We start from the raw sequence: 14997 nt of genomic DNA, 5'->3' as shown, positions 1-14997 counted from the left end.
ACCTAATGAATTATTTAAAGAAAATTGAAAAATATATTTAGTTCACCTTGGATTATATCCATTCGATAACTTCTTTTATGAATATAAAATAATATTGCAAAGAATTTCATTGATAATCGGACAACACTAACCGGCATAGGTATTGTCAAAACATGCATCTACATGGGTATTGTCAAAACTTACATCGTGATTAGGTGCCATGTTGTTGTTGTTGTTGTTGTGTATCTTTCCTCCACTGTTTGGAGAACTGTAGTGTTGAATACTCAGCACTACATATATATATGCACTGTCCCACAATTACTACAAAACTAAAAAAGAAGTCTATATATACAAGAGCGGGATGGTTTCTACTGTGTTTCAATCACTCAATAATTTTAAAGTTATGATAAATGTCAATGATATGCAGGCAAGTAATTCAAGCACATTACTTGTAGTGAATGTCCAGAGCGGTACTACGTGCAATATGGAGTGCATAACATAATCCTCTACTAATACATTCCAGTCTATTGAAAAATTGAGGTAGCACTAGGTGACAAGACGAACAATCCAGTATGATCTGTGTAAGCTGAGTTGGTTCTGATGCTATTTGTTGGTATAATCCTGGTGACATTTCCTCGATAGCTTTGCTCAGGGCATCTATAAAGGGTTGTCTTATCAAAGTAAGATGCTGGCATGTTTGTTTTCTTTGATCACGTTGATGTTATGACTTAATTAATATCTCCTTAATCTAGCTATGTCTAAGGCTATTCTTATAGTTACAATAACGTGTCATATTTAATTGCAATATAAACAGTGATAATAAATTGAATTATGTGCATTAACAAAATAAGTGTCGAACATCTTCAACGTTTGAAAACTTTTTGTTCGCCATTTTTCAAAATTTTATTAAAATAACAACAGCATGTTTAAGCTTGATAAAAAGGAACCAATGTTCGATTACACGCTGCTTTAAGGTAAGACAATAACTGAAAACGCGAGCATCCAACAGTTATTTAATTTTCATTGTAAAAATCGTACAAATTATATTTTTACCATGTCGCCCCACGCTGTCAATCTGGTCGCCATCTTGAAAAATAATCGCAGATTTTCCGAAAATAGCTTATTTTCAAATCAATTTGGAAGGGACATAATAGAAAATTAAACTATTCTATATACGATATTTCAAATATTTATGAATATAATAATAAGCACAAAGACCCACAATTATTCCATCTGTTTTGTTTAAATCGCAATTTAAGGTTAAAGACGACAGAAAATCCACTATTTATCGTAGTTGTATGATTGAACAGTTTGAACTATCGAGGCAACAAGACAAATTTTCAAAAGCATTTGGAAGGGAGAAGATCAAAATTTAAACTATTCCAAAAGGAATATTTATATTTCTAAATATATGAGGAATTACTATAAGACCCATACTTTAAGTATCATGAACTTAAAGTAATTGATTTCATCGATTCCAGAAAGCCCCATTGCATTTCTATACATTTTACTTGGGCTTGATACGGGTGATGTGTGACGTCACCAAAGTCACGTGATGACTGCTATAGTTGGATATGTCTAACATGCTGCCCACACTACTGGTGTCCCTATAGCGGTTGGTGGCATAACGGGCTGCTCGACGCTGGACCATTTCAACCTTTTTAACTTGTTCTTTTTGGTGTGGATTCCATACGGTTGCGCAGTAGTCTAAGTTGGATCTGACCATAGCAACATATGCATTTGTCTTGGTTTCGCTGTTGGTTGTTCTTAGGTTCTTCTTCTTTGGTTACAGAATACCATCAACATTTTGAAGATTACATTCTGGCGCATGCCTGATTGAGGTTGCTTTTTAAAATTAATTTCATTTTTTCTTTATTTTTAAGATTTACAATTTTTATTGAACTTTTAATTTTTACATTTTTTTTAATTTATTTTTTTAAATTAAGATAAAAACAATAGGTACATTTAGTTTAAGTGAGAAAATGTTTTAAGGAGTACTTCATGGGTAAGTGCATCCTTAAAGTTGTCTGTAGAAGTTTTGTTTGAAATTTCAGGTTGTAGTTTATTCCAGTCTTTGATTGTTTGGCTGAAGAATGATAATTTAAAACTGTCTTTATTGCATTGGAGCTGTCTGAATGTTAATTGATGAGAAGATCTTGTTTTGGACTGGCTTTTTATCAGAATATCTTGTGATGGTATAGCAATTTCGTTATTTATTACTTTGTGGAACATTTGTAATCTGGTTTTAAGCCTTCGTTCTTGTAGAGTTTGCCACTAGCCAGTCAAGGTCGTTAAAAACTTCCATTTGTTGTAGTTTGCCATTTCAGATTTTGAAGCATATCAGATACACTGCTGGTGTTCTTTGCACTTGTTCCCGTCTGTATATATTTTCTGATGAGTATGTGTCCCAAACGGTACAACAGTATTCGAGTTTTGGTCTTACTATAGTTTTATATGCTCTTTCCTTCACTAATTTTGAACTAATTTTTAGGTTGCGTCTGACGAAAGATAAAGATTGATTTGCTTTTGCTGCTGATTGTCAGTGGCGGATTTACCGGGGGGCACAGGGGGCACGTGCCCCCCCCCAGTTCAGGTCACCAAATTTGTTTTCTAACATAATTTTATATCTACTAAAACTTCTTATCTAGTGCGGAAATTGTCACAGCTTGATTAGACGACTTCTTAAACTGGCCGTTAATTAATACCAGCGTCCCAATGCGTGATTTATGACAACTTATCTGTGGGTGTGTAAATATTGACACCTGTGTGTATAAATGTCTCTTTGCAAAAGCTTTTATCTATAAAAATAAAAAGTATTATATAAAATACATTAACATGTTGATTGGAATTGTACGTATTTGTTTAAAATACAATGCCGATTAAGATTGATTACCAGGTGAAACTTCTGATCTGTGTGTTTGAAGAATAGGTACAAACATTTCCTGTAAATGTACGTTTTTTCCAAAACTTTCTTTTAGTGATTTTATTCAGCAACTAATTAAACTATTTATTTTTTTATATCTAAGAAGATATATGTTTTTTAAACGGAATGTCATATTTCATTCCCCTCTTATTTTCAAGGGAAATCAACAATTTATTTTACTTCCCCTCCCCTTTCCCCTAATGCTTTCCCCCTGTCCAGGAAAAATGAATTGACATTTCCTATTAAATAATCATTAATAAAATGCTATTTGATTTTCGTTAAAATTTAGTTTGTAACAGAATCTAGGACTTATACATTTCTCTAAAAAACGAAGCATGCGGTTATATTCGTTTTTATTGTTCTTTTTTCAATTACCGCGTACACGTATGAGGCTATAAGGTCACCATTCATGAAGATATAATTAAAGGTGTTTTGCAGATATTAGAATAATGTGAAAAAAAGTGAGTCTAGGAGCGAGGCCAAAAAATATAGTTGAAAGAATATAGTGGTGATGAAGTATAAAGAAAATATTGTTTTATTGTTGCATGGTTGTTAAACGTCCAGTGGCAAATATTTGATGCATGTTTAGGTCGAATATAATAAAGATCAATTGGCAGTAAAGTGAAAAAGTAAAAAACGTAAAACATATCGAAATATAGAAACGATGATATCTGACCCCCCCCCCCCCCCCCCTTCCCCCAACAAAAAAAACCCAAACAATAAAAACAAAAAAGCACCCAAACAAACAAAACAAACCTAGTACCCACTCACACTCGCATATATATATATATATATATATATACATTAAAAAAAATTGGTTCATGGTGCCCCCCCCCCCCCCCCCCCCCCGCCAGACATCGAGGTCCTGGATCCGCCCCTGATTGTTGTATATGTTTGTTCCATTTGAGATCTGAAGAGATTGTAATGCCTAGATATTTAGCTGATTGTACTTGTTCTATGATATGACCGTGTATGTTGTAATAGAAGTGTATTTGTTTTTTCTTTGTTGAGACTCTTAAGATGTTACATTTGTCAGGGTGGAATGACATGAGCCAGGTTGCGTATTAAGAACCCTAGCATGCTGTTATCAAAGTGTATTTTCTGTATTATTTTCTATTCTTAATTTATACACATAAAATCTTAATTTAGACCAACAAAAGCCAAACTCGAAAGAGATCGCTATTTTAAAATGGCACCTAGCCCAAGAGATTATTGATCATTATTGTACCCGGCAAATTAGCCACGGCCAAAATAATAAATGATTATTGGCATAGACGCGGACCTCCCTGAGAACACCATGTGCATCTTGGTGATTGAATCGCAAAAACAAAGTAGTTATCTCTCTTTTATTTACGGATGTTACCGTTGTTGACATCTAGCTGTTTGACGTGCCTCCCACGTACATTTTTCTCCCAATATTAATACTGTTCATCTTTCTTGTTTGTTTACCGTACCTCATTATTCTATAAACTCAATATTTTCTTGCAATACTAGTGAGGAACTAAAAAAGTACATGCATGCAGTGATTGTTGTCAAATCGTCAAGAAAACAAACCCACACGCAGGAGTATGTTAAAAATGAGAACGGCAATGTAAACGCCGGTCAGTATATATACATAAGTTTGGTAAACACAGCACGATTACTGGTAATAGGACATTTAACCTCATTTTGCAGAGATTTTTGTGAATTTTCGTGGTAGAAAAAACTGACAGGATGGCAGAAAGCGTGAAAGTGGCAGTCCGAGTCCGACCTTTTATATCCTTTTTGAAGAAAGTTCAACAAATTACGTCGTGTAAGTAATCAAAACAGACAACAGTTTGAAATCAAAAATATTTTAGTTGCAAAACATAATAAAAATGAATGACATTAATCAAATTTTTATTGACTTACTGAATAATATTAATGAAAAAGGATTTATTTTTTGCATTTAAAAATGATATATCGAATGATGAGGGGGAATAGGACCTTTATCGCTGCAGGACCGAGTGTTTTAAGCTCAGGATTTCGGGATCAGGGAATTCTTTTTTGGAATTTAGGGGCCTCTGGATTTTGTGTTTTTAAGCTCAGGATTTCAGAATCAGGACCCCTCCTACCCCTCCTCAATGATACATGTCAACAATGGTCAAGGGTCGTCTAAAAACTTAAATGAATATAATGATAATAAATAATAAATAAGCAAACATAAGCTCAAATTAGCTTTTAACCAATATACATTTTGTACAAGACCTTTATAACAATACAACACATAATCATGATTATCAGTATTAATTTATGCCCAACTAAAAAAAACCTTTATAATACAGAATAAACATGAAATTTATTAAAAAAATTAAGCTAAAAAAATTCTTCAAATTCCATGATTAAAAATAATTTCTCATTGAAATAATATCCTGTTATGACAAAATATATCTACTTTATCACAAAATGTATCAATTCATTGTACCCTGTAAATTCAGAAATGATTGCGTGCATTTATTATTGTGATTTTGGCATTTTAGATTAAAATGCGATTTTTTATGATTTTGTGAAAAATCTTGTTTAATTGATATAAAATATTTCAAAATGCGAGTTTAAATCATTGCGTTTACGTCTCTGTTGCATTTTTAGCAATAATATAAAACTAACAATAATTTCTGAATTTACAGTATTTGTTGAAATTTATTAATTATGTTGTTTACCAGAATCAGAACTCTATTACACATGAATTGAAGATATTTATATATGATAAAGTTCTGATACTGGTGACAAATCAGTCTTTTCATATATGTAATACGTCATCTATGGTCTACATGTAACAGGGGCAGGTTAATTATGACACTGTAGAAGTCATCAAAATTATATTTGTATAGCATGTAAAATCATTAACAGTAGTTTGTATTTATTCTAATTGTAAACACATCTTTTATGCATATTCACTGGGTTTTTTTAGTTTCAAGTAGTAATGTCTGTAAAAAAGATAGTTTTAACATATTATTCCTTATTAGATTAAATGCTTTTTAGATACATTCTTGATATTTATATAAATATGGATTTAATATGGGCAGGGTAATTGTGTCACCGTATAAGTTATCTAAACTTCAATGTATAGTACATTTATATATATATATAATTAATTACAGTTATTTATAATCCTTGTAAATGTAAACATATCTTTTATTCATAATTGCTGTTTTTAAAAAGATTAAAGTGGTAATGTCTGAAAAATATAGTTCAAACATGTTTTCTATATAAGAAACAAATACCTTTCATATTCATTCATAACATTTATAAATATGGTTTTAAAAAGCTAATTAGGGATCTTACAAGATCCAAAGAATATTGTCCTGATTTAATAAAATTACTTGCAATTTCAATGATTTTAAAAGATAACAAAGCTGATGGTTTATTTCTGAATATTTCAGGAATTTTATAAAAGTTTTTTAGGTACAAATGTACGGATCTGAAAAGAAAATAGTTGCTTTGGATTCATTATCATTCGTTGTATACCAATATTTGTGGGTTTCATTGGTATGATTGGACCTTGTAATGTTTTATAGAACATGTATGAACCACGCACCAGAATGTTAGATCCTGATTTGTCCGCTTTTAATTACCTCAATTAATGCCATTTTTCATTTTAATGGAAAAATTAAAAAGATTTTAACATATATACAATGTGTACATACTAAAAAAAAAATTTAAATAAGTTTATTTTTGTTTGATTTTCAATTTTTTCAAATTATGGTATTAAAGGTGGTTACTATGAAAGTAGCTATTTTATGTTTTAGCAAATTCAAATTCAAATTCAAATATATTTTATTGCTAATCAAAGCGCCCACAAGGAGCAGAACAATCAACATTAATTACATACAAATGATTACAAGTGATTCAATATGATTTATTAAGACAAGTACAAGAATACAACAAGCACAGTGTTTAACAATATAAGGGTGGTCACTGGGCATTTCTATATCTATATATTATTTAAGGAAACTTTCCTATATGAGGATAAATTTTCCAATAATTCTCTGAGTTTCTGGAGTATGAAAGTATCTTCAGAGGACATTAGCCAAATAAATTGTGATTTAATATCTAAACCACTAAAATTTTTAAACCGCTGTTTTATTTCATTTAAAAAGTTGAAACGAATATTTGAAAAGCAAGAAACATAAATGATGACCCTATATTTTCTTTTGATTTTCTGAAAGAGTTTACTAAAAACTGTCTTCCTGGTATTTTATTTTTCAATTCTATCATTTGATTTATCTTATGCTCACATAATTCTCAATTTTAATCTTATCATCACATAATTCTCAGTTTTAATTTAATACTCATTTAACCATAACTTTATTTGTTTATATTGTATTATAATTTAATTTCTGATGTAACACATCTTCTGATTGGCTGACATTGTTTTGTTTATCAGCTCATAGACATAATTTTGTCATGTGACCGTGAAGTCATCAAGGTGTTTTCATGGTTTACTCTGGTTTAAAATGGAATTTAGAATTAAATTATAAGAAATGACTGTAATATTTGTTCTTCCTTTTGGAAACAACATAAAAAATGTTGTTCACACTTTAAAATAATCCGCTACACATGTTATTCAGTGTGTACCAGATTTTTTATATTATTTCTTCAGAGACAGAAAATATATTGCAGTCATTCCTAAAATGGAGAAAACTTCATAAGTAAGATTTTGTTTTGTCTAAATCCATTTTTTTGCAATTTAGCAATTAAAAAACATGCATGTTTTGAAAAGTCAATATTATTATTCAATGTATCTCATTCTGAGTTGTATAATAAATGTTGTGTTTTGGATGATATACATACTTTTGAACCTTATTTTTCAATGTACATGTAAGACACTGTACTATCCCAAATTTGCAACTCACCTATTTTCAGTAATGATAAAACCAATAACAAACATTCCTTAACCATGCATACAATGATCGTGAGAAGAACAGAAATTCTACAGTAATCATTAACATGGTAGGGAACCAGACTGAAATTAAGGACCCAGAAAACTTGTCAGCCGACCCCCGCAGGTTCAGCTTTGACTTCTCTTACTGGTCACATGATGAGTTTAAAGAACGACCCGATGGATACCTAGAACCAACGGGAACCAAATATGCTGATCAGGTATAGTTCATTATAGTATTAATAAAGTACTAATCTTACTGTTCACATGATGAGTTTAAAGAACGACCTGATGGATACCTAGAACCGACGGGAACGAAATATGCTGATCAGGTATAGTTCATTATAGTATTAATAAAGTACTGAGTTTAAAGAACGACCTGATGGATACCTAGAACCGACGGGAACGAAATATGCTGATCAGGTATAGTTCATTATAGTATTAATAAAGTACTGAGTTTAAAGAACGACCTGATGGATACCTAGAACCGACGGGAACGAAATATGCTGATCAGGTATAGTTCATTAAAGTATTAATAAAGTACTGAGTTTAAAGAGTGACCTGATGGATATTAAGAACCAACAGAAACAAAATATGCTGATCAGGTATAGTTAAATATAGTATTAATAAAGTGCTGAGTTTAAAGAATGACCTGATGGATATCAAGAACCAACAGAAACAAAATATGCTGATCAGGTATAGTTAAATATAGTATTAATAAAGTACTGAGTTTAAAGAGTGACCTGATGGATATCAAGAACCAACAGAAACAAAATATGCTGATCAGGTATAGTTAAATATAGTATTAATAAAGTACTGAGTTTGAAGAACGACCTAATGGATACTTAGAACCGACGGGAACGAAATATGCTGATCAGGTATAGTTCATTATAGTATTAATAAAGTACTGAGTTTAAAGAATGACCTGATGGATATTTAGAACCAATAGAAACAAAATATGCTGACCAGGTATAGTTCATTAAAGTATTAATAAAGTACTGAGTTTAAAGAGTGACCTGATGGATATTTATAACTGACAGGAACAAAATATGCTGATCAGGTATAGTTCATTATAGTATTAATAAAGTACTGATTTGTATGTTAAAAACTAACAAGTTAGGATCGGACAATGCCTGGATTTGAATGTGTTCTGCCATCTGATAGATATTTAGTCTTAGATGCATGATTTTTTTATTTGTTGCTTTTGTCTTTGAATTAGCTGATGGATATTAAGAACCAACAGAAACAAAATATGCTGATCAGGTATAGTTAAATATAGTATTAATAAAGTACTGAGTTTAAAGAATGACCTGATGGATATTAAGAACCAACAGAAACAAAATATGCTGATCAGGTATAGTTAAATATAGTATTAATAAAGTACTGAGTTTGAAGAACGACCTAATGGATACTTAGAACCGACGGGAACGAAATATGCTGATCAGGTATAGTTCATTATAGTATAAATAAAGTTCTGAGTTTAAAGAGCGACCTGATGGATATTTAGAACCGACAGGAACAAAATATGCTGATCAGGTATATTTCATTATAGTATTAATAAAGTACTGATTTGTATGTTAAAAACTAACAAGTTAGGATCGGGCAATGCCTGGATTTGAATGTGTTCTGCCATCTGATAGATATTTAGTCTTAGATGCATGATTTTTTTATTTGTTGCTTTTGTCTTTGAATTAGCTGTCAGTAACAGGGATTACTCTCTGATCAGTACTGACTATCTTTTTGTTGTTGGGATGTACAAGTACCTGATGCACTCTTTGTTTTTGTTCTACTAGATGTGTTTCTATGTCTTCATCTGATGAGTTCAACCTTTTCAGCTGACTTTTACAGTGGATGACTGTTGGGGCATTCTGGTGTATTGCTATTGCTTAGATTTCCATTACGTTATATTCGTTTTGGGTTTTTGGCCGATCTATCAACATGATGAATATGTAGACATCATCAAGTGCAAAGTGTTATTCCTTTACATAGCTTGTTATAAATTCTTTATTCCTTTACATAGCTTGTTATAAATTCTTTATTCCTTTACATAGCTTGTTATAAATTCTTTATTCCTTTACATAGCTTGTTATAAATTCTTTATTCCTTTACATAGCTTGTTATAAATTCTTTATTCCTTTACATAGCTTGTTATAAATTCTTTATTCCTTTACATAGCTTGTTATAAATTCTTTATTCCTTTACATAGCTTGTTATAAATTCTTTATTCCTTTACATAGCTTGTTATAAATTCTTTATTCCTTTACATAGCTTGTTATAAATTCTTTATTCCTTTACATAGCTTGTTATAAATTCTTCAATGAACACTCATCAAATATGAAATAAAGAAGGGAAATTAATAATATTAAAATGTGTTGTTATATGTACATGTACATTGTATATACATAAAACTGATCATTAATATCAATGCACAAAGAAGAATATCTCATCACTTTGTCTGTGTTTGTATATAATACTCATTATATTACAGTTTTAACTCATTTATTTGATACTTTGATTTCACTTTTGTTAACTTATTTCAGCAAACCGTGTTCAATGATTTAGGAAAAGGAATAATAGACAATGCTTGGAAGGGTTATAATTGTTCACTGTTTGCCTATGGACAGACTGGTAGTGGGAAGTCTTACTCTGTGGTGGGATATGGCAAAAACCAGGGAATAGTACCATTGTTCTGTGATGACTTGTTTGATGGAATTGAAAAGAAAAGATCCACAGCTGGAGAAAATGAAGAATATCAGGTGAGAAAATAACACACCTCATAATTGTGTTACATGCTACATCCCTCCATCCAACCAAATCATAAATAAAATTATAAAGGAAGGATTGTACATTTTTTTCTGACTAGATGAAATAGCCTGAAAAATGTGGTCACTTGGCTTTCTTTGTCTCTCTTCTTATCTGAAACTTATGGGCCAAATTTAACCAAACTTAGCCACAATCATCATTGTGGTATTTAGTTAAAAAAAAATGTGTCAAATGACACATGCAACCAACCAAGATAGCCACCATGGCTAAAAACAGAACACAGGGGTAAAATGTAGATTGTGGCTTATATCACAAAAACCAAAGCATTTAGAGTAAATCTGACATGTTGTTAAATTGTTAACAGGTCAAGATCTATAAGTCTATTTTCAGATGAATTAGACAACCCATTGTTGGGTTGCTGCCCCTGAATTGGTTTTTTTTTTAACAAAATTTTGAAGTTTTTGGTTATTATCTTGTATATTATTATAGATAGAGATAAACTGTAAACAGCAATAATGTTCAGCAAAGTAAGATCTACAAATCAAAATAGTCATTGACCTCATAAGGAGTAATTGCCCTTTAAGGATGTTTGCTGCTCAGTTTCAAAATAAATAACTTTCCATAAAACTAGTATATATGGAAAGGAAATTAATTGAGAAATAAAAAAAAAAAAAAAAAAATAGGGGTCAATGTGCTTGTTTTCGAGATATTAGCCATTGGAATTTTGGCGAGAAAATTATCTCTCTTGAATTTTCACAGCTTTATCATTGACCAGTTAAAGTTGTCAAAAACCATTAAAAAATAGATAAGATTTTATAAGACTTTTACAAATGGCTTATAATTATAAATGTAAAAGATTTATGGAAAGAAAAATGGGGGTTCATGGACAATTTTTTTAGGGCTTTCAAATGGATAAAACCAGAGGATTTCGAAAATCTGACAAAAATTCCAAAACATGACAAGCAAACATCCTTAAGGTCAAAATTTTACAATTTTTTGTAAATTTTTGTAATCTTTGCAAAAGTTTTTTCCTGAAACTACTGAGACAAATTTAACCAAACTTGGCCACAAATACCATTAGGTTTTTAGTTTTAAAAAATGTGTCTGATGACCCTGTATGGCTGACCTTGCTAAAAATAAAACAAGGGGGAAAATGCAGTTTTGACTTTTTTTTCTGAAACTAGAGCAAAATTAGAAGGGTTGCATTAATTCATACATCAATTGAAAATAAAAATATCATGTGAGGGACACAGGCTCCATAGAGCCTCTAGTTTACTGCCATTTGTTGAAGAAAAGTTAAGTAATACTATATTAGTTTAAATGTTAATCATTTTGGCAAGCATATTTATACTACTATTATATATGTCTATCAAACATCAGCTAACTCTCAAGGGGAAGAAAATCTACTAAAATAACAAACTACACATAATGATTTTAATTTACATTCTTGTATACTTTATCTAATTTTAAATAACTTTTGTTCATTTTAATAATTAAACCAACAACTGTCAATATTTTAATAAGCTATTGAAGAATAATCCTTTATTACATTATATATAAGCTTAATTAAGTAAACAATGTACATAATTGTAAAATTGTCCAATATAAATTGTGATTGAAAGAGAAACCACCAAGTTAGAATTAATAAAAAGTGTCACACATTGTAATTAAAAACTTTACATTGACCTTTGACTTCATTAAGACAGTGTTCATTACCAGTAGAGAAACTGCCTCTCCTGTGCTTGTAGCACAAGCATAAACTGAAAATAATTTTCGATTCTTTAGTTGACTTAGTTTGGTATTTCCCTAAAATGTCACAAAGTTCCTGGATCTTGCTGTAGTTTTATAACACTCTTATTAAAAGTATATAGATTGAAGAGTCTTATAAGATACTTGTTATTTACAGTGAAGTATACAGGGATGGCTAACATCTCAATGATGTCTAATTTGCCTTAATTCTATTCAGCTAAACAGCTATGTTTGGTTCAATACATGATATATGCATTTACTTCCATGACTTATTCAGAAAAAAAATACTTTTATTTGTTTGAAATTATGATAAAAATGTATCAGCATTTAAACGAAGTCCTCACTTTTCTTGCAGTTATTTATAATCAATATATATGACATGATTTAAAATATATTACACATTTAAAGTCCAGGTTGTGATTGTAGTTATTTATAATCTATGCATGACATGGTCTAAATATATTAAACATTCAAGTGATTGTTTACCTCAGTTACAAAGTAAACAGTCGTGATCTCTATTGTAAATCTCACTCAAAGTTATATATATTACTTTCCCCTTTGTTTAATTAAAAGTTTTATCAAATCTCAAACACCCTGATCACAGAAGTGTTATAGTCAAACATGATTACAAGAAGTTGATAATTTTAAATCCTTTTTTGTCACGTCTATCTTATATCCTGATATTTAATTATACTGATTTTTTTTTTGGTCCAGTCACCCCTACATGACTAATGCACAGATCTGTGAAATAAAGATAAAAAAAAATAGAATATTATAGACATTGTTTTAGATTTTATGATGGGGTTAAACAAAATTATGGTGAAATGCATGAATTTTCTTATGCAAATACAAAGACAAATACTCACTGCATTTTTGTGCCTGTCCAAAGTCAGGAGCCTCTGGCCTTTGTGAGTCTTGTATGATTTTTAATTTTAGTTTCTTGTGTAAAATTCGGAGTTTAGTATGAAGTCCATTATCACTGAATTAGTATACATATTTGTTTAGGGGCTAGCTGAAGGACTCCTCAGGGTGAGGGAGTTTTTAGCTTCATTGAAAACCCTTTATCAAATTGGTCCACAATGAGTTCTAAAAGTCCAAAATCTAATTTGTTTGATTTCAACAAAAAATGAATGTATGGGATTCTTTGATATGCTAAATCTAACCATGTATTTAGATTTTTGATTTTTGGGCCCTGTTATCAAATTGGTCCACATATAGGTCAAAAGGGTCCACAATTAAACTTTGTTTGATTTCATAAAAAAATGAATTCTTGGGATTCTTTGATATGCTGAATCAATCTATGGCCATGTATTTAGATTTTGGATATTGGATCATAAAAGGTAAATTTAAATTTTTAATTTTCATTAGACCACTTTCATTCTGTGTCAGAAACCTCTGCTGTATCAACTATTTAATTACAATCCAATTTCAGAGCTATATCAAGCTTGAATGTTGTGTCCATACTTGGCACAACTGGTCAGGGTTTAACCTTCGCGGTTGTATAAAGCTGCACCATGCAGAGAATCGGGTTTAACTGTAGCATTCTGTAAAAGATATCATTCCAAAATTGTATACACCTCTTAATTAAAACATATTCAATCCTATAAACATTGAGATAATGAATAATTTTGATGCAAATGAAATTGAAGATTATCTTTAAACCAAAATAGACAACAGAAAATCTGATGTTGGTAAAATAGCTCAGATTTTCAATATTTATCTCCCTTATAATCAGAAAATAATCTTGTTGTATTTTATCTTTTAGAATCTAGTTTTGACAAAAGTGTTAAGTGAGCTATATATAGACTCTGTGATGCCCTTTTTTTTAAATAATTTAAAAAGGCATTCTATGCATGGTAGTCAGCTGTATTATACCCAGAGCACCGCACATTAAAGAAACCTGTAAGATTTTGAGATGTCTGGAGTGGGACTTGTAAATAGCTGATGCATCACCAAATATAAAGCTCTATGAAAAAGGGGGGCACTGTCCTTACCTATGTCTGCCACTGAGCTTTATCAAAAGTATGAATGAAACCTAAAGTATGAGTTGTATTAATTTATGTCATGGTCAATGTCTCTGAAAGTAGCTAACTTTAAATCTCATAGTAAAATTGTATTTGAAATAAGAAGAAAAGTCCCCTCATAGCAGGTTAAGCCTTAAAAAGAGAATGGTCAGAATTTGTGACTCACTTTGGCTAAATATTTTAATTTTTAAGATTCAAAGTGTGAAGCTAGCTGACCCTATAATATTGTTTTGCAATTGTAATTTTAAACCAAGTAGAATTACCCACACCATGGTAATTACTACATTAAAGACTTTTACCAATCAATTGTCAAATGAATAGTACATGTAATTTATATTGATAAGATCACACGAAAAATCATTATTATAATCTTTATTGGAACAAACTTACTATTAGGTTGAAAACAGAGGCTCAGCGTCTCATCTTCAGGACTTTTATTTGATGAAATAGATTAATTATAATGTTGTAAGATTATTTATTTTTAGGTTTCTTTGAGCATGTTAGAGATTTACAATGAACAGGTCCGTGACCTTCTGAACCCTAAGACCATAGCAATTAAAGGAGGGTTAAAAGTTAGACAGGATCCAAAGAAGGGATTTTATGGTATTTGTTTTATTTATATTTGTCTTTTTAAGTAAGTATTACTATCTGCAGTGATA

General features: G+C 30.7%; 1 protein-coding gene across 1 annotated transcript in view; it reads left to right on the top strand.

Annotated features, from left to right (window-relative positions):
• Positions 1-4295: 4295 nt before the first annotated feature.
• LOC134712898 (kinesin-like protein KIF28P) overlaps positions 4296-14997 on the top strand; it is a 52440-nt gene continuing 41738 nt past the window's right edge. Inside the window, exons 1-4 of the mRNA XM_063574893.1 lie at positions 4296-4658; positions 7830-8023; positions 10343-10558; positions 14824-14941. Of these exons, the coding sequence (XP_063430963.1) occupies positions 4616-4658; positions 7830-8023; positions 10343-10558; positions 14824-14941 (571 nt within the window). The 5' untranslated portion in view covers positions 4296-4615. The remainder of the gene's footprint in view (positions 4659-7829; positions 8024-10342; positions 10559-14823; positions 14942-14997) is intronic.

Source organism: Mytilus trossulus, chromosome 3 (assembly GCF_036588685.1).
Source record: "Mytilus trossulus isolate FHL-02 chromosome 3, PNRI_Mtr1.1.1.hap1, whole genome shotgun sequence".
Lineage (NCBI taxonomy): Eukaryota > Metazoa > Mollusca > Bivalvia > Mytilida > Mytilidae > Mytilus > Mytilus trossulus.
Note: the sequence above shows the minus strand (reverse complement) of the source record. Positions and strands in the feature narration are given on the sequence as shown.